The following is a 26,247-nucleotide window of genomic DNA, read 5'->3' as shown; positions in this document are numbered from 1 at the left end:
CAATGCGATGAGATCGTTCCCCTTCAAGTCACAAACAAAATTCACCAGCCTCGGGATTTCGACAGTCGGCGTTCTTCGCAGTGGAAGTACATACCTGAAATCGGCAAGGGCTCTGGTATTTCTGTTGAAAACGTCTTCCAAAAAGCGAAAATTGCCGCTGAACGGCGGGCGCGTCAGCTTAACAGCGAGGCTAGAGACGCGTACGTAAGCAAGTACGGTAACGTCGTAGGGGCCATTGGTAGAGCCGGAATTGGGAAAACCACTTTTGCAAAGCAAATGCTCGAGTACATCCTAAACGCCGGAGGGAACCCGTTTGTATTCTACATTCCTCTGAAAAGGTTTGACTTTAGTTCGCCAACGTCCCTCTTTCAGTTCCTAATTAAAACCTGTCTGCCGTGCTGGGATTGTCCTGAGATGGAGAACGACATGTTAAAGAAAATTATTTACGACAAGGATGTCATGATCATTCTAGACTGCCTAGACGAGGCTAAAATCCAAGAATTATCCAAAGAAGTAGCAACAGTCGGCATCCACGAATCAGCCACACCAGACGTTATCCTCAAAAATCTGTTGGCTGGCAATCTGCTGCCAAATGCAAAGAAATTTCTTTGCTCCCGTTCAGGTGCATTTTACGAGCTAAGCAAGGACTACGTCCCGCAGTTTGTAGTGGAAGTCCAGGGTTTGGATGACGGTGCCATCAAGTCGCTTACCAGGCGAATGTGCAGGTTCAAAGATGATTTCTATAAGGTGACCGAGTATTTCCAAAACAACAAAGCCATTAAAGCTCTTTGTAGCATTCCGATGTACTGCATACTTGTCGTTAATTGCTTGCTGATCAGCCTAAAAGACGCGGTCGACTTGAAAATCTTCTCGGTGACACAAGTCCTAGTTTTCGGCGTTGACCACTTCGTGAGGTCACCGCATTTTACAGGCGACAGAAAAAACCTCCTAAAACTCGCAAGCCTGGCGTATGAAGGCCTGCTGCTCGAAAAGGCTTTCTTTACCAACGACGATTTAGCAGCGGCTGGTATAAATGCATCCGACGAAAAGGATTTCCTAAACATCAGGATTGTCGACAAGGCAAACATGAAACTAAGGCTTTTTAAGAAGGATGGCCGCGCCCATTTCTCGCACAAAATCTGGCTCGAACTGTTTTCCGCCCTTCATCTACTGTTTAATGTTCCTTCGAATGACTTCGAAAGCAAACTGTGCCAGAAAAAAATGACAGCTGTTATCAAGTACCTTTACGGCCTGTCCAACATTGATGTGTTTTATACGGTTAATCAACTACTGGTGCAAAACTTTGACGACCGAGAGCTGGAAAACAAAAGGCAGATTTTAGGCAAGCACATAAAGGAAGCGACAAAGTCACTACACCCGAAAAAACAGACTGAAAAGCTGTTAGACATATGCACCTGGGTTCTTGAAGCTAATAGCGAGGAAATAACTCAGATAGTGGCCGATAATATGCCGCGTGTAATCAAATTATCGGGCATAATTCTACCCAGCGACGTTGCCGCTTTGTGTAAAGTACTGACGCGCTGTAAAACCAAGCATGACATCAAAATCGGCCATGGAAGCAAGCAATGTCAGATTTCCGAAGAGGCCTTAACAGATCTTGTGAAATTTGTCAGCGGAAGACAAAGCATTAGTGTAAGTCACAACTCATATTATGCTTATTGATTTAATATTCTGCTCGTTGAAATCTATAAGTTTTACATATAAATGTATAGTTTTTCAGTGCAACAAAAACCTAACTTATTTACACTAAAGTAGCGAGTTGTTTATAAGCACCTTATTGGCTATGGTGTTCAGTGTGTAAATGCCATCTGCTACGAGCAGAAAAGTTCGCAAATCACTTGCAAATTTAACTTTTTCCTTGTTTTCCTTTCGCTAGATCACCACCCTTCTTATCCAGGACATGACGATAAAAGGAAACTTGGAAACTGTGCTGTTGGACACTATCGTGACTTTGGGAAAACTTTCTTTGTCATACACGAAAGTGTCGCGCAACTTTATGCAACAACTGAAAGAAACTTTCAACAACAGAGAAAGCAAGGTAAAGCGTGCACAATGCACATACCTTGCAGTTTAAAAAGGCAGCCCAATTATCTGAAAATCCCCTTTTCTTATAAGCATCGTAAATGCATTAATTCCCAGAAAACAAATTCATTTGTCTAATGCAGGGGTCGGCAACCTTTTTCGAGTCGCGGGCCAAAACCAAACTCAGAAATGTCTCTGCGGGTCGCACAACATATGTTAACTGCGATTTTGTGTTACCATTTTTAGTGGGCCGCGAGTTACTTTCGAATAGATTAGTGTTATCATGTAGTTGTGGGCCGCGTGATAGCCGTACATTCATTGAACTTTATTTTAAAAGTATGCCTGGCAGAGAAATTTTAAATTAGCTTAGCTTGGAAAGCCTGACGTGCCAAATATGGTACCTGAAAACCTAGTAAACTATATATTTTCCAACTTTAACTATATAAGAACGAAAAATTTTCGCGCTTCGCGCGTATGTTCTTTGTTTATAAGAGGCTATGTTTTACATTATGGTATGCAAGAGTTTTGGGCATCAAGGCGCCGTGTAATATTTCACCTTCAAATCAAATATTCTCTATTCGACACTGTTTTTGTAGTGCTTTTACGAAAAGGGTACTTTTGTCCTGAAAACCTATTAAACTATATTTTTTCCAACTTTAACTATATGGCAACCAAACATTTTTCGCGCGTAATGTTCTTTCTTTTATAGGTTTTTTTACATTATGCTGGCAGTGTTTTGGACATCAAGGCGCCGTGTAATATTTCACCTTCAAATCAAATATCCTCTATTCGACACTGTTTTTGTAGTGCTTTTACGTAGCGGGCATTTGATAGCTATGAAAAGGGTACTTTTGGGCCGCGACAAAAAAAGTTTGCCGACCACTGGTCTATAATGCTTTGATTGTTTAACAAAACATAATGTAGGCTGTATCAATTTTACAGGTTAGAATCCTGTACTTCAACAGAGTAACGATTGTTGGGAGCACTGAAGGCGACCATGGAATTTGCGGTTTCATTGCGCCTTTCATTCACAAGGTCATACGTTTAAAAGTGGAAGGGTGCAAAATACCGGTCGAAGGCCTTCGCGACATTTCAATCTATTTGAAGGACACCCAGCAACCGGTAGGCTACACGGCGTTTTATTACGAGGAAGTAAAAATAGCTGGCTCGCTAATCTGTATACTATTAAGCCCTACGCAATCCGGGTAAACAACAGGCTTTGTTGCGCAACTTTACACAAAGGACATGTATTTACATAGTTGGTGGTACATTGGAGAAGGTTAAACAATAACCTTTGCACAAGATTGTCGAAATATTTATGTATTTAGTGTATGCCTTGCTGAAAAATGGTGAAATGTTAGGTGTCACGGGTTATGACTCATATTTAAATGTTGATTTTGTTTGTAGAATCAAATCTATGCCGTCTAAACTATAATAGGTTTGCCATTCGTACTTTTTCAGAGATTTTCAGTGTAAATTTATACCTTGACCAATTTAGTTTAGCGTGAAAATTGGAAGAGTGGTATGTTTGCAATAAATTTGAGTAACTCTATCCTCTATGACACATTATTATTATTGGCGCCGCTAAAAGTATTTATCCAATCTGTCAAAAATGTGGCCGGAATTTTGACCGTTGAAAACGGTAAATGCTAACTCCAAATAACAGTAAACTAATAAGCCTTTTTTGTTCTTTTATTAGCTTTCATCGCTAAACCTCAGTTGGAACAAGATAAATGGCAGTCTCAGCGCTATTCTCCCCTGCGTTTCAAATATATCACAACTTTCTCTGCACGGCTGTCACCTCACTACTGCAGACGATTTTCTAGAAAAACTAGCCGAAAACCTTTTAACAAGAACTAACAAGGTGCAAATAGTGATTATTCGATAACCTTTGTTTACCTTATTGTGACGTCACACATGATTTGTAACACGTACTTTTCAGCTGGAACTGCTAAGTCTCCAGAACAACAAGTTTCATAGCAATGCGGCCCTACAGCTCGGAAAGTGCTTGGAAAAAGTTAAAAGACTCGATTTAAGTCGAACTGACTTGACTGCTGCACAGTATGGCGATTTGCTTGGTGGTTTGGCTGGCAGTCAAGTAACAGTAAGTCTGTTTTTACAAATTATTGGTTTTAATTGCGCTGAAAAATGGTGGCGTTTGTCAAAATTGTAAAAAAAAACGAACTGAAACGGCTACTGTTGAATTCCTTCGCACTTAATCAAACATTTTAAACGGCGCGGCCCTGTATAGGTAAACAAAGGGGCGGCCGTAAAGGCCTTGTTTAAAATGAAACCTCTGTGTCGCCGCCGAATCACGCGCGCAATGTAATGGGAGACCCTCAAATGGTTGGGCCATGATGCTTGTTCAGGATGACGAACCTTCGGATCTCTTATGTGCCTAATGAAGAGGTTCTCAACCTTTATGGCTTGCGACACCACACTCGAAAATATAATAAAAAATAGGTTGCGGCACCTCTACAAGATTTTTCCATAGGTAAATCACAAGAATGTCACTATAAACGGACTGGAACAACACACAGATCAAAAAAAAAAACTCTACACAACGTAGGAGGTTATAATTGGATTTATTCCACTCTAATCTTATACAAAAAGTTGTAGGAGTTGAGCAAACACCAGATTCTTAAAGATTTTCAAATATCTCTCGGCACCCTTGAGCATTAAAAATGGCACCCCGGGGTACCGCGGCACCCCGGTTGAGAACCATTGGCCTAAAGCGTCACGTACACTTAAATTATAAAACTTTTATCAATTCCAACCAATTCTTCGCGCCTCGTGCGATTAGCTGGAATTTGCGTACGAGGTCGCTGGAGAAAAACAAGTGTTTTTACGATTAACTGATTTACGACGTCGCTTTGTGACGTCAACCCTAAAAAATGTTCTTGTTTGTGTTATTTCTCTGCGCCAAACATGTTCTAACACCAAGTGAAACTTGAATACTTTGCATGATTTCAGACATGATTGTCATCGAAAACGGTGACAAGTATGTTCATCACTACCCAGATGGTTTTCACTTAAGGGAAATGAAATGCATTTCAAATTACATAACACTATGTGACGTTTCTTTGGTATTCCTTAAAGCGGTGTTTCTTAACCCGTGGTTATTAACCCTCAAAGGAACTAAATGGTGCAATTTTGACAAACTAAGCGGAAGATTTTCGACTATGATAATATTGTTTTGAATGACATATTTATGTTCATTTCAGTGCAAATTATTTATCAGGTAATCCTAGCCCTGTTATTCATTAACTAAGGGCATGTTGTAATATGTATAATTTTTAAAATGAATTTAATGGAATTCAATTTCTAGTGGAAACGCCGCATAAAAAGGTAAACTACACAGAGCACCTATAGCGAACATTATACCATTACATTTCTGTGCAGCTTGACTCACTGGCTTTGGAAGTGAAAGACCCCTGCAACGAAACTATCAGAGTCATTACTTCCATTGTACCCAACGTTAAGGGACTGGAACTACAGAGTTGTGTACTTTCACCAGAAGCCTTCAAGCTGATAGGCGAGGCAATAAGAAAGCGGGATACACCTGTAAGCATTGTTTTTATTGTATTTTTTCATTTAAAAAAGAAAATAAATTTCGCCGCTAGTTTAGTTATTCATTTAATAGTTTCAGTTTTTGGTATGTTTTTTGTCCGTTCTTAGAAAATCTGTTTAAGCCAAAACCACCATGTATAGTTCTGCGAAATACGAGCAAAACGCAAAAGTATTTTAGTGCCTTATGCGTTAAGCGCCTTATTCGTCACAAATTCTTTTTGATTGAGATTTATATTTTTAATTTGAAGAAAAATGGTGGTTTTATAAGGATTTCTAAAAGCATCAAAATTACGCCGATTAATTTTGTTTCGCCCATTTTTTTTTGGTTTTCGGTAACGTATTTGCAAAAATCTAATCACTGAACTTTTCCTTGGCAGCTGGCTTCCTTAAACTTGAGCTGGACAGATTTGGAGGCCAATGGAGTTGAAGTGCTTGAAGAATGCAGCATTAATATTGAGAGCATCGACGTCAGAAAGTGCAATCTCTCGTCAGACAAAATCTGGCGGCTGCGAAGGGACCCGGAATGGAAAAAGGTGCGTGGCATCGGACAAAACATGGCGGAAGCTTGATTAATCGTTAAAAATAAAAAAAAACGTGATTTCAAAGCATTTTTTTCGCGCTGTTGCGACAATACCTTAAATACAGGGACTTGCACAACCGTATAAGGTGTAAATTTCGATAAGTTGTCGCTAGACTTGTGTACACCATTTATACAGATATATATTTGCTGAAAAACTTCATTTGATAAATTGAGGAACATTTATAAGTACGTTGCATTTTGGAGCAGAACGATGCATTTCGTTTTACGAAGCGGAATTTTTTTTCAGTTCGGAATAAGGCTTAAATAGAACAAATATCGGCCAGAACAAGGTGTAAAGCAGCTTTGGAGTAACACCAAACACCACCCCTAACTCAGCACTACTTCCCCTTATGCTCAAATTCTAACCCCATCTAATACCCACCTCTGACCCAAACGATGCAAACAGTTCGGGGCCAAAACAGCGGCGCCGTTCAAACCGGGGCTGCGGAGTCGGTTAAAAAAAAACCGAGTCCGACTCCGGCCCAAAAAAAAACCCGAGTCCGACTCCCGAGTCTCGAGTCCCGAGTCCGATTCCGGTCAAATGTAAGATTTTGTCCAGTCCCGAGTCCACCTCTGACTCTACAGTAGGCCTACCATATGTCCTCTTGTAGGCCTACCATATGTCCCCTTTTGGGAGGATGTGTCCTCTTTTCTCAAGAAAAGTGAATGGTCCTCCGAGGACGCTCAAAAATGTCCAAATGTCTCCGACTGAACAGTTTTAAAATTTGATACTGCGCATGCGCACGTCGGACTCGGGACTCGGGTAGTTTTACGTGGTCTTACCCGAGTCCCGAGTCCGACTCCGGCAAAACAAACCGACTCCGTCGAGTCCCGAGTCCGACTCCGCAGCCCTGGTTCAAACTAGGGCGCCCAAACGTCGATAACAAAACGGCTGATGCCAACCTTTATGTCGATATCCCTTAAAGCATATATACCATCTCTTATGGATTTGTGTGCTATTAGGGCGATTGAGGTGTTTTTTCTGCCGAGGTTTAGACATATTCTTACAGGAAAGTAACTCTTGTTCAGGCCATTCTAGATATTATTTAGAGTAGGTGTTACTGCGTTTTTGACTTTCTTACGTCGTTGGTCTTAATTCTACTGTATGGTACATAAATTACATTTTAGATTTTTGTATAGGTCTTACTATGTGTTTCATATCCTACACTTTTGTTAAATTTAAGGCTGAATACAAAGTACATAAGACGTATAAATGTACGACAATACCGAGTCATCTTTAGTTTTTGCTCTATTAACTTTTTGTTTCACTTAATGCGCGTCTCTTCTAGTGTAGTTGTCTAAAAATATTGATTGTTGTGTCTTCAGAAGTTCAAAGGACTCCGGTGACACATGGAATCACAAACCGTCTTCTATGCAAACTGTTCAAGGATTGAGCCAGCGATGTTTGCTAGGCGTTTTGTTAAAGTTTTATTGAACTTTTCATTCCCTTTATCGTTTTTTGTCTTTGTGAACTGACAAGTTGCCGTTATAACCGCTTTGTCACGGCAATTTAATTGCCGCTGTGCTGCAAACTTACCTTTAGGCTAGGGTTTTCAAGACTGAACACCCCACCCCCCCTCTAGGGGGCATGAAATGTTTGCAAACCGTGGGGAATGATTTTATTCCAATACGCTATTCCATTCTCTTCCGTGATATTAATCGTGCATTTTTTATTTATTTTAGCCGATTTAGTATATAGCTAAGAAAAACCACAGGTATCGTAAAAAGGCATAATTTGCACGTTTTACAATAAATGCCTCTTTGTGCTATATCTATGTGATGTTTCTATTTATATGAAAACACTTGTATAACGGTGAGCTGATCATTTGTGGCTATGAAACATATTATTCGCGTAGTGCGGCCCGAGTGTCAAAAAATAGGGTCAAAGGGGGCGGTCCCAAAACTTTATGAAACCCTGTTTCAGGCTTCAAAAGCGGCATTGAAGCCTCACTCTTTCATTTTTCGGTTTTACGTTAACAGGAATCTCAAATGTAGTTGCCAAATATTTTTTTTATGAATTATGATGCCACAAATAGTGTATTTGGAGTTATTTATGGTGCTGTCGACTAAACCAATTAAAGAACTAATAAAGTTTTTAGTTGCCACTTTTTTAGTTTCAATTCGACTACACAGACCATTATACCAGAAAACTGTATCAGTAGTAACCGGATATATAGTGTAAGTGACACCAACGGTGGCAATTAGCTTTTTTTATGAATGGGTGACGGGACTACATAGCGCAGTGCAAAAAATTGGGTTATCCTTTCTCGCAAATATGTTGGTTGCACTATTTTACCCTATGACGTACACATTAAACAAAAAATTAAAATGAAAAGAAATCGTGTAAAAACTAAAAAGAAATAGAACTGGAGTAGAATTCAGATTACGGTTACTGAAAGACAAATAGTACTAGTATAGGTTTAGTATTTTACTTGGGAGTTATTTTTAAGTTTTTTTAAATGACCTGTCCTGCATGACTTAAGTCTTTTGGGCAAAATGACTTGACTGCACTCTTTTGAACAAATCACTTGGGTCGACGAAATTGTTTTTTATTTTGTTATAAAATTGGGTCGTTTGTCTGTCAAATGACTTGACTTGGACTTATGTTATAAAAAAAAACGATATGACTGGGACTTAAGTCATTTTGAAATGACAAAACCTGCAATTAAATGGGATTCGTTTCCTATATCCGAGTAAGCAGAATAAAAACGCTATAGTCTGTTTGATCATAAACAACATTATCCTGACAAAAAAAAACGTCTCCTGGCAAGAAAGTATTCAGCACGCAAAATTTTAGTAAAATTGATTGATTATATGATACATCCTTAGCCGGTAACACGTAAAAATGTTAATCAACTAATAAGGAAATTATTTTCAGTTTCTCAAGCAGGCCGGTGCTCCAACATTTTTCAGAACAAGAAAGCCATAACTCAGTGGGGGTATTTTGAGGCCCTTCACCCCCAAATATTTAGGGGTGATCTTTCGTGGACGCAGGGGCGGTATGGAGTGATTTTTTCCAAGCTGTAAAGTGACTCCATTCAGCTGAGTGAGTCTGCAATAAATGAGGTTTGCATTATATAAAACAAGTGGGATATCATCCGTATGAATTATAAAATTGCTCTTTCGGCAAAATTTTATTGAAGTGCCCACATTCCGATCACCTATTTGGCCAATCTGCTTTAGGACAATATTATTGTAACTAGGCGAAAAAGCTAGATGTATACCCGGCAAACAATAAAGAGAAAAACACAATGGACTACGTTCTAAACTTTATTGATAAGTAGAGTGATTATTTTTTGACCTAAAAAATGAGAAATTTTGATTTTGACAAATTTTGACCTCGCGTGTAAATTTTTGGACAAGTCAAAAAATATTTACCCTATTGATAAGGCTTCGCAAAATGATTCCGGTTTGTAACTTAACTCAGTTACAATAATAAAATACCTGTTATTATTATTTTCGTATGCAGTTCAGAACTTATGGTTACGAAACTGTGGCAATTAATTTTAATTTAACAACCTAATTCGTAATTCTGGCCTACTTAGACGCGTTACAAAGAGATAGGACAGTCGGACATGTATCCATAAATAGCATAAAGTCAATGTTGCAGCCAAAAATGCAAGTATACGACTGAAGGTGATCGTCCTGGAAATAAAGAAAGCTAGAACAATGACTTGTCGGATAGGTATACTTGTATGCATGCGAATAGAACACGCGATTTTTTATCCACTGTTAATAATTTGGCTGTTTATTTTCTAGATGTATATATAAGTATACTGAAACAACCCCGGCGAAACTTACGTCGAAGTGAGATTACCACCGGGCGGCTGCAACAGGTAGAGGTCACCAGAGAGCATCGATTTTCGATAGGGAGCCATCATTAGTCTCATCCGATGTAACGCGATGTTTATGAAATAGATCACGACCGACCCGCCACTGTATCCCGACCTAAGCAATGCATACATTGTTTCAGGAAAACGATTCGCGTTTGGAGAATAATGGTTAGAGCAGGGGTTCTTAAACTGGGGTCCATGGACCCCTCGGGATCCGTGAACTAGTTTTAGGTGCTCCATGAAGGCCTAATTAAAACTATTAGTTTAAATTTAAGAAGTTATCATTTTTTTACAGTTTGATTAAAAATAAAACGGTTTTGCACTGAATGTATTTAGACTCCATTTGACTTTCACATTTTTGTACCGAAATCAGCAAAAATTTATGAAGTCTGTTTGTACTGTAACGTAAATGTATAACGTCATTTTTTTAATTTTTTTGTCTATAGTGGTCCACGCGAGATGAAAGAAAATTCTAGGGGTCCGCGGTAAAAAAAGAGAGCTATTTGTAGTGTAACGGCAATATATGAAGTCATTTTTGATTTATTTTTGCCTACCGCGGTCCACGCGAGGCAAAAATAAATTTTAGGGGTCCGCGATAGAAAAAGTTTGGGAACCCCTGTGTTAGAGGTTGCAGTTAGACTTAGTGAGAATATCAAAGCCCATAAACCAGGGGTGTCCAACATGAGGCACGCGTGCCAAATGTGGCACGCGACCTAATAAAAAATGGCGCACAAGCCCCCCAAAATACAGCCAATTGTAGAAAAAGCTAATGTGTTATTCAGCCAATTGTCAAAAACTGCTAAATTTGTTATACAGCCAATTGCCATTGTTTGTTCACAATATAAACAATCGCGGCAATCACGACAACCAACAATTACTACTGATATTACAACATTACAACACTATACCAGGGGTTCTTAAACTGGTGTCGATGGACCCCTTGGGGGTCCGTGAACTAGAGGGTCCATGAAGGTCTATTTGAAATATTAGTGTATTTAAGAAGGAATTAATTTATTAAAGAAAACAATTTAGTTAAAAATAAAACGGTTTAGCACTGGATGTATTTAGATTCCATTTCACTTTCACATTTTTGGACCAAAATCAGCAAAAATTTAAGAAGTCTGTTTGTACTGTAACGTAAATTTGTAACGTCATTTTTTTAATTTTTTTGTCTATAGTGGTCCACGCGAGATGAAAGAAAATTCTAGGGGTCCGCGGTAAAAAAAGTTTAAGAACGCCTGCAAAATATTGTAGTGGAGGCTAGCATTCACATGATTATAATTGGTGTAAAGAAACAAAAGTGAGCTCCCCGACGGACACTTAGATGCAGTGATGCGCATTTCTACTACACAGTTTTTCAAGTTTAAATAAACGTTTTTGTTTTCGGTGAAAAAGCGCTTCTATGATTAAAAAGAATTGGTTTTGTTACGAAACTTTGGCACGGGAAAAAGTTATAAAAAAAAAAAAATGGCACGCCGGCATGTTTGAGTTGGACACCCCTGACATAAACAAATAGGTAGCGTTTCAAGACACAATTGAAAATGACTAGAGAGATTCGAAATCGTTTAAAATGATAGCAACTTCTGTATGGGCTTTGATATGCGTTAATTATACCCTCCAGATCGAACCATTCTATAAATATAGCAAATTACCAAACGTGGCTATTACATGCACGACTATAGGGTTGTCCAATACTATCGGATCGTAGCCGATACTAGATGCCAAGTGTTATCGGTTCTCGTCCGATAACAGCCTGGTATCGGCGCCGATTTAGGAGCACATTATTATGGAAATTTCAGCCATCATTTGCGATTAAATTAATCGATTCTAACTTGAACGTTCTGTTTAGTATTTGCTACACTTCTTAACACTACAGCGAGGCTGGACCTGAAAAGCTGGAAAAACATGCTTTTCAACGTTACTAATTTATCTGTGTTTCTTGTTTGAGTATAGTAATGACGCCATTTAGTATCGGATCGGATCGGATCGCGATACTTTTTGTCCGAAATATCGGGTATCGGTTTTGAAATGAAGTGTCAAGTATCGGACATCCATTTGCACGACTGTGGCCGATTTTTATTTAATTCGAGTCAAACGTGGTAAGAATGACGCAAGGAGCACATTAACCATGCATCTAGTCCCTAAAAAGCAATCACCCTTCGAAAACGCACAACGAAAAGTTTCCGAAAAAACAACCTAAGAGCGTTATAAACAGCCTAATCAAACACGACAAGGCTCAGAAAAACATTTTGCTGTACTGCCGCGTGACCTGTAGTTTGATTTTTAACCTGTGTCCTACCTTCGGCTGGCGCAGTGAGCGTAGACCCTGAGGTGCCCGTTGTTCTTGTCCAGGCAAACGCCCCTCCCACACTTCTGCAAGTTGACGTTTAACACCTGGTGGCCGACTAGCGTCTTGTACAGCAACGTCAGCCAGTAGTCCTGCATGGAGCTTTCGATTAAAAAAAATCATTTCGTTAAAAAAATAAGTTATGGCCCGTTTTGCGAAGAATTTTATACTGAACTCTTGTTTTGATGTTGATTTAGCTGAGCCCTTAAAGTAATGGCTAACTACAGTATAATTTTTTGCCAAAATAAGATTTGGATCACAATAATTTTACACAGCTTTAGTTTTTCTGCTTCACATTTTTGACGTTGAATCCCGAAACTTAATAGATAGCTGATTTAGGCTTTAGGTAGGGGATTGACTTTTTTGCGAAAATGGTTTTGAAAAGAAAAGTATTTGCGACCTCAGGGGCACATTGGCACAAATAACCTTTCATTGGCACCATTAACTCTAAGAAATAAATATTTTTTTAATATATAGCGAGACTCATGAAATTTTGGTTCAGTTTAAATCTTTAGTACTTCAATCATATAGGTAAATATTTAAAAAAAAATTGTTTTGTGAAATATGCTCTGGGTCGGATGAATCAAACTTGTGTGCCGGATTTTGCCCACAAGCCGTAGAACTTACAGGCAACGGGTCAAAGTTATCGTTCAGTAGAGCGTATTGTCCGCCAAAGAAGGTCTGCCTGACCACCATGTCCACACCATGCTTGGCAGTCATACCAAGCTTGTCCAGCCATCTGCAATTAAAATACATTCATTTCGATGGCTATACACCGTAGGAATGATAAAATAGCAGACATGTTAACGAAGAATGGGCTGGGGTGTTTTGCAGCGACTTTTATACCTTGAAAAGTATTTATTTCTATTAAAATCCCACCTTGGTCTTCTAAGGTGTTAAAATTGACAAGTTAGTTTAATAAACCTTTACATCATGTGAGCCACTTCTGTATTGCCTTGCTAGTGTTTTAAAAGTGCAATACTTGGTATAGTTTCAAACTTTTATGGCTAATTTTTGTTTCATGCTTTTCATTTTGTGCAACTATTGTGTTGCAATTGAAAAATACACAAATATGTCAGTATTTTTTAAGTTTGTAAGCAGAGTATATCAGTTTATACAAGACCAAAGCCGTTTTTAACTGGATAACAAACCATCAAAATCATTTTGAGCTCACAGAACTATTGTATGGCTAAATGTATAACTCAGCATTACAATAGAAGACCAAAAATAAAGCTTCTATTTACGTGAAACCGTCCAGGTATGTATTAGATAGCCCCGGAGCACCTCCACCATAAGCAGACGCTGTTTCACCCAACCAGACTTGCTTTGTTGGGGCCAGATCGTTTGTTATACCAACTACCTGACTAAGCTGTGAACAAACACATTTTTAGCAACACCATAAACAAACCATTTAATAGCAAGTATATACCATTTGAGTGTTGTTTGTTGTTCGAATCATATTACGCTAATGTGATATATATGTATGTTTTTGTACTTTACATCCCAAATACCGTAGCCTATGATCTTTTATAAATGTTGGTGCAAATTTAAGGGAAAATAGGCAACTTTAAATTACTCACATATGTCAGAATTTCGGCAAACCATGTAAGTATAGCTGTTTTAATTTAACGCAAGCAATTTTAATATGGTGCACAGCTTAAAATTTTGTCACCTGTTTTTATGAAATTGCATGTATTACGTTAATTTGTAAACTTGAACTTTAAGAACGGTAATTTTAATATTTTGAAAGTGTATGGCATTAAGTTAAACAAACCTGTTTGATGATCTTGTTCAACGTTTGTGGCTTAATAAAGTCGCCTTTAACAGCAAGTCTACCGTTCAAGTAATACCTAAAAAAGCGACATTTAGATTGTAGATAGTTTCACCTGATATTTTATCCTTTTAGGTCAATTTTAGGGCAAACCAATATAACGAATTGTTGGCATTCTGTGAAAAGATAAACCAAATTTTCATTTTAAAATCCAATACAGGATGCTTTCGGAAAGGCTAATCGAAATCAGTCAGCCTAATCAGGATTATAGTGCAAGCAAGGCCAGCCTAGAAAAATAACTATCTGCGTGAGGTTCGAACTCACGACCTCTGGCCATACCGAGACCGTCGCTTTACCAACTGAGCTACACAGGCTCAGAGGGGAGCAAGCCTAGAAACAACCATAGCACTGACTATACTGCTGTAACCCGTTGGTACTATACAACCCTAATTGAAGATATAATCAACAGCATATATTCAGCACCGAAACGTACATATACACAAAGTGTATTTTGTGATCAAGCTCTTCTAGAGTAGTACTGACACATTGTTTATATATGTACGGTTCAGTTGTTAAAATTCAATATTTGTAGTTTTTCAGGCGTATTTTGGTTTACAACTTAATATTTAAAGCGTGTTTGCAAAGAAAGGAAGCAACGTTATGTTTTAAAAAAAATCTATCAATATTGGATACTGTAAATCGTGTATTGTAGTTGAACAACTGAATTACTTACTGATGAAATGTCATTCCTGTAATCGCATCCTTTCCATGTTTTAAAAATCTAAAGTATATGTAAAAACAGTTAAGTACCAGTTTTATTTTTTGATAAAAAATGCGAAAGAATATATCGCCGGAAAAAGACCCGCCAAGCAATTTCCAGACGCCTATTTTTTAACCTTCTTTGTAAAAAAAAATTAACGCTTTTTTTTACCTATTTAAGAAAAGTTTTAAATTGATTTTCGGTAATGTTTTATTGTATATATTACATTGGTGAGTCGACCTTACTTTGTCTCTCACCCACATCTATTTAAAGCACAGACTTCCGAAAAAATATACAACTTTTGCTCCACACTCACGACGTTAGGTATTTTCCCGTTCCAGTGGTTCCGATATTGTTGATGTCTGGCCCGAAAACTTCGGATCCATTCCACCACTTAGAGGCGTCAAGGAGGGACCGGAGTTGTTTAAAACCCTTGGCAACTTGCCTAGCACTTAAGGCTGTTTCATTCTTGTGCTTGTATGAATTGGGCTCTGCCAATACGTTATTTGTTTGTGAAAACAGAGAACAAGGCATATTTTTAAAAAAGCACGGCGATTTCGACTTTAAACTGTAATGTGATGTTTGTTTCTATGTGCTTGGTTTTCTAATCCAGTTGCAAGGCAAATTGAAACACACACCCTTATGAAATCATGATTTTAAAAACTAAGTATTTCACCTTAATGTAAAAGTAATTTTTGCAATTGTTTTAGAAGGTAAAGCAATAACGTTTGGCGATATTGGTGCGAGTATTAGTGTTTAGCATATTCCTATCTGCAGGATTTCAACAGCAAGCGGCTTCGCATAAAAAATCATTGTTACAATCAGACATAAGACTTTACTTAAGTCTAATAAAAAACAGACTTAAGCATTAGGCAAATACCTCAAGCTAAACCAAGTGTTTTAATTGAATGCATGTTTGGTAACATTAGGGAAGTTACTGGAAATGTCAACTTGCCCTGGTAATGACTTGACATGGGGCACGATTGCCATTCGTTAAAAATCATGTAGACTTGCGTTGCTTTGCAGATTTTCGAATTTTCGACTAGGACTTGTACATAACTGACGTAACGAAAACTACATCTAGTGTTATCGGAAATAAAACAAGGTAATTTAACAGGCGAATGTACAGCCTTACCATTCCCTAATTCCCAGTTAACGTGGTATTTGTTTTCGGTGTAGTTCAAGAGCATCTGGGCGTTGGTGAAATTCCATTGATCCCCTTCACGAAACTGCAAGCTCAGCCCGAAGATCAGGTTCCAGTTGACACAGCGACAGAATTCGTTTAACTGTTGCCATTCCTTTCCTGTTCATATATAGTTTAGTTGATAACGGAAACAGAAGTTTTCGGTCGTTTCTACTCCTCAATTGTAAAATCGTTTTTCCGGCAAAATTTTATCAAAATACCAAGGTTTCGACTGTACCTATTCGGGCAATCTTCTTCAGGGCAATATTATTGCAACCATCGACCAAACATATATATACCAGGCAAGCAATAAAGAAAAAAGAAAAATGGATTGCACAGTTTTTCGCCGGCTTAAACATTTACTCCTCAATAAATTTGTACCAAGCGAGGCATCGTCCTGCGTTAACCAAAAAATATAGTTTTAACCTGGGACGAAGTTTATATTTTGATTTCTGTGGCGAACATTAACACTGAATATTGATATATTTTAAATGGTCCTAAGACCGTGGTAAAAATTTTTTTTGAAAAAAATTACACGTAATCATGTTTATTTTGACCGCTAAAGTTGCGTGGCAGAAATTATCGGAAAAATTGTCAGTGTTAGCGGTCTATAACAAGCCAATGCTACTTACCTGACAGCGGTACCGGCTTTAATAGTTTTCCAACCCCAAACTTTCGCTTTTCCTTCATAAAGATGGCGGACCTGACTTCCGCTTCAACCCTGTGGTTTTCAAACGCCGTTGCGTTGCGTGGTTCTGTCCGACATTTTTGGTCCGACCCTAATATAACAATATACTAATTGGCGACGATATAATTACAAACAAATTTAAATAGACAGAAAAACACGTGCAAAATACAGTTGCCAAAAAGATTACAACTATAGCATTATCTATATGATTTTACAAATTAAATTCGAATAATAGTCAAAACGATAAGTGTTTAGGTGATTGATTAAACTTTAAACGCGTTTAAACAGTTGCTTTTGTTTTTTAAGTTTTAAATAGGACTAAAAACATTAAGTCGAGCTACAAGTACATTTTTTGTAATATGTTGAACTAGGGTGGTATCGGTAGAAATCCGACACCAAAAAATATCAAAATTCTATCCATTGCTTGCGATCAAACGCAGCTATTTTACCTTGAAGGCTATATTTATGAAAAATCGACAATTAGTAACTAAAGTTAACCACATTTCCTAACGCTAAACAGCCATTTAGAAGAAAATCGATTTTTTAACATATCAATTTCGTTTATTTGTTAGCGATTTAGTATCAGATGGAATCGGGATACTTTTTGGTCGAAATTCATCTTTAATATGCTAATAAGCCACAACCTATTAAGTAAGCAACCGTTGTAGGGATGACCGATACTTGACATTTTATTTCGATATTGATGCCCGATATTTTAGACAAAATGTATCGAGATCCGATCCGATACCAATGACGTCATTACTAAGCTCAAGCGAACAAAATAGGTTATGTAAAACGTTCATAAATAAAAATTCTCAGGTTTATTAGGCCAAACCTCGCTTAAACGTGAAGAAGTTTAATTACCATTAGTTTTTTGCCCTATACTATATTTTCATGAATTTAGCTATAACGGTAGAAATAGCTGCATTGGGTGGTAAATCATGCCTAAATCCTATAATAATTTGGTATCGGATCGGCACCGATACCACCCTAGTATCAAACGAGTACCGATACTAGCACTTGGCATCAGGTATCGGCTTTCCTTAATCCTTACTTTGCTCCAACAAATGATCGTCGGGTTTAAAGTACACGACATCGGCCTTCGTCCCTCCAACACGAAAGTAACTGGGGCCGAGGGCTCGGGATAGCTTCACGAACTTTGTGTCGCTACAAAAAAGAGGTTAATATAAATTATTACCAAGCTATATTTTCTGAAGGGGCGAATAATTTTAATTATTATGAGTCAGGTGTTCATATTGCATCCGTAATTTTTGTTAAATACTGAACCCTTTCTTAGAACCGAATCTTAATAAAAAAATAAATGCTTATAACTAGAGAAAATGCTTATAACTTATAACTATAACTACCACCCTGCCTATAATATATTATTTATAAAAACATCACAGAAATTTATCAAAGACGTGTTGCTTGAAAAAAATCACTACCGATAACTGATTACATAAAGGAAATTTATTAGGGTAACTTGTTGGGCGAAATAAACAATGACAGGACTCTAAATCTGACGGCATTTTTTAATGTTTAAAAGTACTTGGATTAAAGAAGGCAGCACAGGTAACCAGATAGACGAAAATCCTTGATGCAGCCAAAACGTTAATATTCACAATATTATCCTAACTTAATAATTACTCCATATGAATATAATTCGACTTGGCTTACTTGAAATAGTTGATCCAACCGTACTCGAAGATAGTTATCCCAGCAGCAGTTGATGGTGAAAGCGGGTGAACTGTTCGAAGAACTTGATCGATATCGATAGTCAAGTCGTACTGTGAAGAACCATGGACAAACAGTACTGTAATGACTTAAGTCAATCACACTACATTGACTTGACTTAAGTGCAACTAAGTCACTGTTTTCGAATGAATTGACTTAATTTTTGAGGGGGGAACTTTATGTGGGATTGACTGGTTGTAATAACGACTTGACTGGGACTTGAGTTGTTATATACGCCAAAAGTCTTGACTTATACTAAAGTTATTTCAAAAATGACTTGACTTGGATTTTTTTAAATGACTTGTTTACAACACTGATGAAAAAAACTCTTAAACTAACAACTTGGCATAAGTCACTTACAACCCGTCAACCTAATACTACCGACGATTCGTTATTTTAGGACATAGCCAGGAGCGGATTCAGAATACAAAAAAAATAGAAAAATACTTATAACGTTACAAAGTTTGGCCGAAGCGTGAGACGTCACAAGTCAGCTTAATTTATAGGGTGCAAAACGCACAGCGCCTTCAGAAAAGTAAAAGTTATTAAATAAGATTAATGATTTCCAATATTAGTTTTTGCATTTCAGCTTGATTGACAGAGTACTTGATTTCTTATTGGGTACTAAGCAATGCCTTATTTTTCTAAAATAGTGTTTATATTATGGGTCGATAAAAGTAACCTAATAAAGCATTGGAAACATAAAAAAGGCCGCGGAGGTTTACAGGAAGCAGAGAGGGAAATAGCTGGAAAACCTGCTGTTAATAAAGCGTGGGAGATTCTGGTGCCAACTGTCAGCTTGGGCAAGCTTTAATATTATTAATGTGGTGCTCTAGAGACATTTTTTTAACTTCTGTGAAAAAGCTATTGGGTCTGGTCTAAAATCTTACCACAGAGTTCAAACAATTATTCAATCAACGCACAAGATTTGGGAATATATAGATAGGCTACATTGTGTTTCACAAAATCATACGAATGAAAGTTATAGGCCTAATTGCTTTGCACACCAAATGTTGTTCTTTTCTATTTTTGATAAGAATTTAAAGCAGAATTTCACTTTAAAAGTGTAGCAGCTGGCTATTATATAATTGGCTAAATTAATATTTTTTTAAGCACGGCGATCGTGATATAGATATGCTAAATACTGCTCTGTCTGGTACCAAAACTTTAACTAAAAGGAAGCATGCAGCTAGAAATAAAAGTGTGATTGATGGCTAAGTTAGATTGCACATATAATTTAACTTATAATTACAAAAATAAAGCTAGAAGTTTTAACCGCTTTTGTAGGTTACAGCATAACCGTGTTTTTGTTAGATTAATGTTCCATTATAACTCCAAAGTGCTAACAAATTCCCCAAGCTTGCCTCCCTACTAAACAAGCATCGCCAAAACAAGGCCTAACTTGATTGATCAACAAAAGTTTAGGCACGGCTTACACAGCGTTTCCTCAACAGATAGCACTTCTCACTTTAACCGTCACTTACCGTTGCCGCATCGCATTTCCTGCAAGCGTTTAACGTTACCAGCACAGCAAGCAGCAAAGCCGAGTTCATCTCGATTCAAACTTGTTACTCGTGACAGCCGAAAGTTGCTTTATACGTTTTGAGCACTCGCGTGCAATGAGCGTTCTTTCGGCACTGGAACGCTGGTACGATTGCACCGGAAGTCTTTAAGGCGCTGATTGGCAAAACTGGACTGTTGTTGATTATTGTGGAGAGAAGTCTGTTTGTCTTTTCGAGCGACCGGTAGGCTGTGTTGCAATCAAGACCGGACAACTAGATTTGTTTTAGATTTATTTTGCACAACCAATTTATTCAAATTGCAATTTATTATTATAGGAATGTGAACTGTAAATTATTATAGGAATGTGAGCGGTATTTGTGAAATATTTTATATTTTTCAGCATATAGCTTATGCTTTTCAGATTGTAAAATCACCCACAAGTCGTTCTGTCCAAAGAGTATTTATTTTGATTCTGTGTTTTGACTGAAAGACTAAAAATGCCGTTGGACAAAGTAGCATTTTTAATAAAATCCGAATTAGATTAGAACTAGAGCACATAAGCATGCACAACCTAGAGATAAGAATAAGAATTAGCCGCATATTGCTCTAATTAATTGAACTACAAAACTAAAATTATAGAATTTTCTAAGTCACTCGCCGATGGCTTTACTATAGGGCAGCCTTTCTTAACCTGGGGTAAATTTGCTCGTTTTAGGGGGTAAATCCAAGGATATGTATTAAAGCTTCAAATATTCTAATTCTGTCTTCTTCAACTAACCTATGTGAAACGGCTTCTCTGCATTGTTTACTATCAAATCTAAAACCGACTTAACATATTGAATCTGATATTCGTTGTGCATAATCTACTACTTCACCAGACATTGAACACACGTTGCCACAACAACAAGGGCAGACGTCGCAGTTAATATAACTGTTGTAATTTTGACTTTCGTTTTTTTAATAAATTAGGACCACTTTATATATTGGGGGTAAATTTAATATTCATTTTTGTTAAGAGGGTCAAACATACAACAAGGTTAAAAACCCTTGCTATAGGGTGTATTAAAGTCACGTTTTAAATTGACTTTACTAAAGTCACTGTTTCTCAACCTGTGAGTTCTAACCTGGTTCGGTCGCCGTTTAATTTGGTTTGGTGGCCGATTTCAGGATTTTTTGAAACGATTGCATTGTTATGTTTGTTTACGTGACGTATGTTATTAAACTGGTCGATGGTGGGTCTTTGAAAAAAAGTTCCAGTCGGGCATTCCCAATCAAACACTTGTTGACCACACCTGGTCTAATACCTCAATATGGCTCAGCGTGTTATGCATTCTCTCCGCATAAATAAACACTTTTAATCCATGCACTGTTGCAATAAACCAAAACAGTGACAGCGTTTATTTTTGAAAGAATATTTCTATTTTTTGCTCCATTTATTTTCTACAGACGGTTGAACAGCACCACGTTTATCGTGTAATAAAATTAAATAAATACAATTACAAATTGATTTAATCCTATAAATTATTCAATATAACCAAAGCTTTTTCAAATAAAATACGCAATCAAGTACATTTCGTATTAGGTATACATATTCGTTTTACAAAATTACATTATTTTGCACAACAAACGCCGGGTGTTATTTTAATGTGCTTTCGTTACGAGCAGGTTATTTTTGCCCGCAATAAACGATATTCTATTATCACCGTAGGCTGGCTAGAGAGAAAATGCATTTTTAAGCGTTGTTCCCTACGACCAATTTTAAGTTTTCGCAAAGCTACAGATAAACAGCTACAACTTATTCGGGTGTAATTTTCTATACAAAAATGGCTCTTTAAGTCAAAAGGCGTTAAAACAAACAAATGCGTTACTCATAACCGTTAAAAATAGATAGTACGAAGATTCTTTGCAATTGCAACACATGCGAATATAGTTTTCAGCAAACAGAACAATAAAATACTGATAGCACAAACAAACAGTCAAACACACATTACACGAAACTTTAGGCATTGGCGTCGATGTCAGTTTTACATTCTGCGGATTATAAAAAAAATATTCACGAAATTAATAACACATATTTATTAGTGTAGGCATTATAAATCAAGTGAATAAAGTTCATACTTAAATAATGATAAACAGTTCACCAAAACCGTTGGAAAAACCTCAATAATAAAAACAGGTAGATAGACACATCACTTGCAAAGTTTTGGCGTACATAAATATACAGGCAAATCGTCGAGTGCTTGGCAATAAATCAGAAATGCAGCTCATTGACTTTTGCAAAGAGATTGCTTTTTTGTTTAGAAATTAAACGGGAGCCAACAGTATCAGTCCGACTTAACTTTTTGAAACTTACCCTAAAAAGACGGCAACTATTTTTGGTTGCACATATAAGAAAAATGACCTTATAGTTAAAGTACTTTCTACTGTCGTTTCTTTTCCGTAGACGTGCCGCCTGCTTTTCTCGCGAGATGGTTTAGCAGGTGAAGGCCGAATGAGAGGGCGTAGGTCGAGACACAAACCACGCAGAAGTCGTGCAAGATGAAGGCGAGTATGTAGGCGAGGTAAAAGCACATAAATATACCACTGACCGTCATCCAGTAGAGTATGTCTAACGCTAACTTGCTACGCGCGAAGATGCCTGGAAATAACACACATTACAAAGTAATATATGATATAAAAAAATCTTTAAGGACAAATTCGTGGGGGGTTTAGAGTTGGTTGTAGTACAAGATTTAAAAAACTCCTTGGTCATTTAAGCTTAGTATGTGTTTGCATAACAGAATCTTTCCCTCCAACAGAACACATATTGCCAGACACTAAAAGTTTTTAATAGCTTGAGAGGGGCATCAACAATCAGTCAGCATGGTGTAAAAATATTTTTAAAGTTTTCGACCTTGCTGACTGATTTTAGTTCTAAGAGGTGCGCTTCTCATGTTATTAAAAACTTTTAGACTTTTTATCGTCGGCATTATGTGTTCTTATAACCAACGCTAAACCACCCACGAATTTGTCCTTTAAGATTTTATGTTTGCGTCTAGTCTGCAATACATTAAATTCCTTGAATTAACCCCGAAAAAACTACATTAATCAGTGCAACTTTCAAAAGGCAAAAATATGGAAGCAACAAAATGCCTGCAACTCCCGCTTGAGAAATCTCTATCTTTATGCATAGATCACTTCAGATCAGACATAAAAAAGCCAACTAAATACAGGAAAGGACTAGAGATATCGGCCGATATTTGGCTTCTACCGATATATCAGTATCGGTAAATGTAGGCCGATACTTTTGTTGATATTTTAGTACAAAAATATGATATAACTTTTCCTGTACAACAAACATCTTACCCATTTTTTTATTAAAAACATTTTGGTTTTAGCATCACACCAAATTAATATGCAAAATAATTGTTTAATAATTAAGAAAGGTATATAAACTAAAACACTATTAGAATTTTATTTTCAATTAATTCAAGTTTTAAACATTTCCCAGGTATATAAAAAAAATCGGTATCGGTTGAAAAATTGTAAAAAATCGGGTATCGGTATTGGTCGAAAAAATGGGTATCGGTCGATCTCTAGAAAGGACTCATAATTTTCATTTGAAAAATTCTATCCCTTAAGACAGTGCTTCTCAACCTATGGGTCGCGACCCAAAATTGGGTCGCTGTTTGATTTGGTTGGGTCGCTGACTGCAGAAATTCACATGTTTATACTAATTGGGATTGTTTCTGAGCAAGATTTTTCCGTTAGGAAAATTAAGAAAGCAATACAAATATTGTCTAGCTATTAAAATTTGAAATTCTTTACGCTAATGCCTAGTTTTTGTTCGATTACAAGAAGCTATTTTTTATTTCCCTTACAAGAAAAAAACAACTGGGTCGCCAAACATTATTTATTTGTCATATTTACACTTAATATTTGGGTTGCCGCGAAAAAAGGTTGAGAAGCACTGCTTTAAGACATTGAACATTTAATTATTTGTTTAGTACTCTCATAGTTGTTTTAATCAGCCTAAATTAAAAAAAGTTTATATAAACAAATAAGTTATACAAAGTCTTACCAGATAGTTGAAGAGTAAAAAACACCATTCCAAAAATGCTGTTTGGAAAGTTGAGAAAATGGTCTTCTCCAACAATATGGCGCACTATTCCAAAGCCTTTTCCGTATCTAAAAAAAGAAATACAAAGCTTACTTTGTATTACTGTTTCACTAATTTACAGAAGCCCTTCTTAACGGCCTGCCGGATGCTAAGCATTACACAAAGTGTGTTTAACTGCATTAATATAAAGTTTATAGACGAAGGTAAATAAAACCATATAAAACAAAAAACAAGAATAACAGACATACAAATGATAAATTGTAGAAACAATACCATATTATAACAATAAAATAATTAGTGCAACAGTACAGCTGGAAAACATCAATTAATATCATTTAAATAAAACCTACGGTGATGTGAAAACGGCAGAGCAGCTGACATAGTCGTTGATATCGCATAGCGCTTCATATTCAATGTCACCTTCTGCATGAGTTTCAACAAAATATGCATAGATAGAAAGAGCAATTCCTGTAATGCACAGGACAGCACGTGCACAATTTTCAACCGCACCACCCATATCTCTGACTAATATTTTTATGGAAAAATTAAAAAGTTCTAAACCTGTAAAAATACATATATAAATGAATAAACTTCGCAAATAAGGCAGCTAAAGGTGTGACTGCTAGTCTGCTGCTATTCCGAAGTATAAGATTTTAGGAAAAAAGTGAACTATAAATATTGCATCTATTAAAAACACACAACAATAAACAATTAAAATTTGTTATAAAAAACTAAAAACAAAGCCCTTTTAGTAAACTACATTCCAATTGCATTAAACAGTTCTACTAAAACAGAATCAACCATGTGTAGTTTATCTTTAGCTACAAATAATCTTCCATTTTTAAATTTTAAAACACCAGTAGTAACCAGGCCCATAACATTTTTATGGTGACTGAAAGTGCGCAATAGTGGAACACCACCATTCGCTAACTTCCAAGTATCATCGCAAACCCCAGCGGTAGTTCTTAAGCCAAGAAACAGCAATTCTTCAAGAACATCTTTGTTACTCAAAGGATGAAATTTAACCAAATCAGTACTGGAACGATCTCGATTTATCCATCCATTAACATTAGATGAATATGACACTGCATTTCTTTTAAAAGGTTGATTTCCTCTGGTGCACATACGTCCATGTGCTCCAGGACCGACTCCAATAAACTGACTGCCTTCCCATAAAGAGACGTTATGCTGACAAAGGCTTTGCTTAGTTTTGGCAAAGTTGCACAACTCATATTGTTCAAAGTCCATTTGTTCTAGAGCTTTACATAAAAAATTATATTGTTGTATTCTGTTATAAGATTCATTTTTAAAGTCATGCATTGAGAATTTGGAAGATTTTCCTGTTTGTTCGATTGTGATATGATCAACATCCATTTGATTAAGGTTGGCAAGATTTTCCTGTATAGAAGTTCTCGACAAGTCTATTCCAACTAAAATATCACAGGAAACATTGTGAAAATTTTGATTTACAGAACTAAATAAATCGGCCAACTTCAGTTGAAATGTTGTTAAAGAAGATAAGCAAATAGGGCGAATGCAAACCCTGTTTATTCCAGCAGACTTTAAGTTCAATAATTTCTCCTTTGTTATGTTTGAACAAGGGGGTATTTCTATTGTAGCTTCACATTCTGTTTTTAAAATTTCCCTCTTTTTCAATTCTTCTAAACAGTATTCCACAACTTTACTATGTAGCAAATCAATGTTAAAGTATGCAGATGTGATTTTTGTTACTGGAGATTGTTTGACTAAAGTCCAAAGGTCACTTATCAACAATTGGCCTAAAGATGGACATTTTACAGCAAATGGAAAATTGACATGCAACGTTGTTTGCCTTAGAAACAACTTTGATAACTGCTTATCCATAATCAACAACTATACTTAGACTGAAACTTTCACATGTAAAGTATAATTTTTAGTCAGGTGAATCATTCTATACAAAAAACAATGAAATGCAACAGTCCTCACCATGACACATTGCACATATAATTTTAATCAACATATGCCTAGTTATCTCGCTGGCAAAAAAAAAATGAATGTGAATGTTGAAGACCGCCTTTGCTTAATTCAACTAAGGTTGTCCAAGTAGATTACCAAATGAAACTGCCCAAGGGCAAATTAAAAACTTTCCAGATCTAT

At 36.8% G+C, this 26,247-nt stretch overlaps 4 protein-coding genes across 4 annotated transcripts; 1 reads left to right on the top strand and 3 right to left on the bottom strand.

Moving 5' to 3' along the window:
* Positions 1-253: 253 nt before the first annotated feature.
* Positions 254-7,667, top strand: LOC146169947 (NACHT, LRR and PYD domains-containing protein 3-like). The gene is made up of 8 exons (XM_083389393.1): positions 254-1,653; positions 1,898-2,059; positions 2,986-3,165; positions 3,743-3,907; positions 3,986-4,147; positions 5,446-5,607; positions 5,991-6,146; positions 7,520-7,667. The coding sequence occupies exons 1-8, from the start codon at positions 277-279 to the stop codon at positions 7,538-7,540; spliced, it is 2,385 nt and encodes a 794-aa protein (XP_083245519.1). The 5' UTR covers positions 254-276; the 3' UTR covers positions 7,541-7,667.
* Positions 7,668-8,809: 1,142 nt separating this feature from the next.
* On the bottom strand, positions 8,810-20,126 carry LOC146169946 (heparanase-like). The gene is made up of 13 exons (XM_083389066.1): positions 19,994-20,126; positions 18,453-18,562; positions 17,830-17,942; positions 16,720-16,866; positions 16,040-16,207; positions 15,221-15,395; positions 14,878-14,925; positions 14,148-14,223; positions 13,618-13,742; positions 13,001-13,112; positions 12,326-12,465; positions 9,995-10,141; positions 8,810-9,245 (listed from the first exon to the last, which is right to left on the bottom strand). Exons 1-13 carry the CDS (start codon positions 20,060-20,062, stop codon positions 9,068-9,070), a joined length of 1,608 nt encoding a protein of 535 aa, XP_083245192.1. The 5' UTR covers positions 20,063-20,126; the 3' UTR covers positions 8,810-9,067.
* A 1,932-nt stretch (positions 20,127-22,058) lies between these two features.
* LOC146169945 (vitamin K epoxide reductase complex subunit 1-like) lies at positions 22,059-24,666 on the bottom strand. The gene is made up of 3 exons (XM_083389192.1): positions 24,462-24,666; positions 24,073-24,179; positions 22,059-22,650 (listed from the first exon to the last, which is right to left on the bottom strand). Exons 1-3 carry the CDS (start codon positions 24,626-24,628, stop codon positions 22,433-22,435), a joined length of 492 nt encoding a protein of 163 aa, XP_083245318.1. The 5' UTR covers positions 24,629-24,666; the 3' UTR covers positions 22,059-22,432.
* An 89-nt stretch (positions 24,667-24,755) lies between these two features.
* On the bottom strand, positions 24,756-25,974 carry LOC146169944 (radical S-adenosyl methionine domain-containing protein 1, mitochondrial-like). Its single transcript, XM_083387916.1, has one exon. It carries the CDS (start codon positions 25,972-25,974, stop codon positions 24,868-24,870), a length of 1,107 nt encoding a protein of 368 aa, XP_083244042.1. The 3' UTR covers positions 24,756-24,867.
* Between the last annotated feature and the right edge of the window lie 273 nt (positions 25,975-26,247).

This window comes from Ascidiella aspersa, chromosome 1 (assembly GCF_963924565.1).
Source record: "Ascidiella aspersa chromosome 1, kaAscAspe10.2, whole genome shotgun sequence".
Classification (NCBI taxonomy): domain Eukaryota; kingdom Metazoa; phylum Chordata; class Ascidiacea; order Phlebobranchia; family Ascidiidae; genus Ascidiella; species Ascidiella aspersa.
This window is presented reverse-complemented; position numbering and strand designations above follow the sequence as displayed.

Coding starts and splice junctions, on each gene's coding strand:
- LOC146169947 (XM_083389393.1), top strand. CDS start 277: ATGCTCGAGTACATCCTAAACGCCGGAGGGAACCCGTTTGTATTCTAC. Junction 2,060..2,985: donor TCAACAACAGAGAAAGCAAG/GTAAAGCGTGCA, acceptor TCAATTTTACAG/GTTAGAATCCTGTACTTCAA. Junction 3,166..3,742: donor TGAAGGACACCCAGCAACCG/GTAGGCTACACG, acceptor TTCTTTTATTAG/CTTTCATCGCTAAACCTCAG.
- LOC146169946 (XM_083389066.1), bottom strand. CDS start 20,062: ATGAACTCGGCTTTGCTGCTTGCTGTGCTGGTAACGTTAAACGCTTGC. Junction 15,396..16,039: donor TAACTGGGAATTAGGGAATG/GTAAGGCTGTAC, acceptor ACGTATTGGCAG/AGCCCAATTCATACAAGCAC. Junction 10,142..12,325: donor GCTCACTGCGCCAGCCGAAG/GTAGGACACAGG, acceptor TGCATTGCTTAG/GTCGGGATACAGTGGCGGGT.
- LOC146169945 (XM_083389192.1), bottom strand. CDS start 24,628: ATGGGTGGTGCGGTTGAAAATTGTGCACGTGCTGTCCTGTGCATTACA. Junction 24,180..24,461: donor TCTGCCGTTTTCACATCACC/GTAGGTTTTATT, acceptor TTCTTTTTTTAG/ATACGGAAAAGGCTTTGGAA. Junction 22,651..24,072: donor TTTTACTCTTCAACTATCTG/GTAAGACTTTGT, acceptor TGTTATTTCCAG/GCATCTTCGCGCGTAGCAAG.
- LOC146169944 (XM_083387916.1), bottom strand. CDS start 25,974: ATGGATAAGCAGTTATCAAAGTTGTTTCTAAGGCAAACAACGTTGCAT.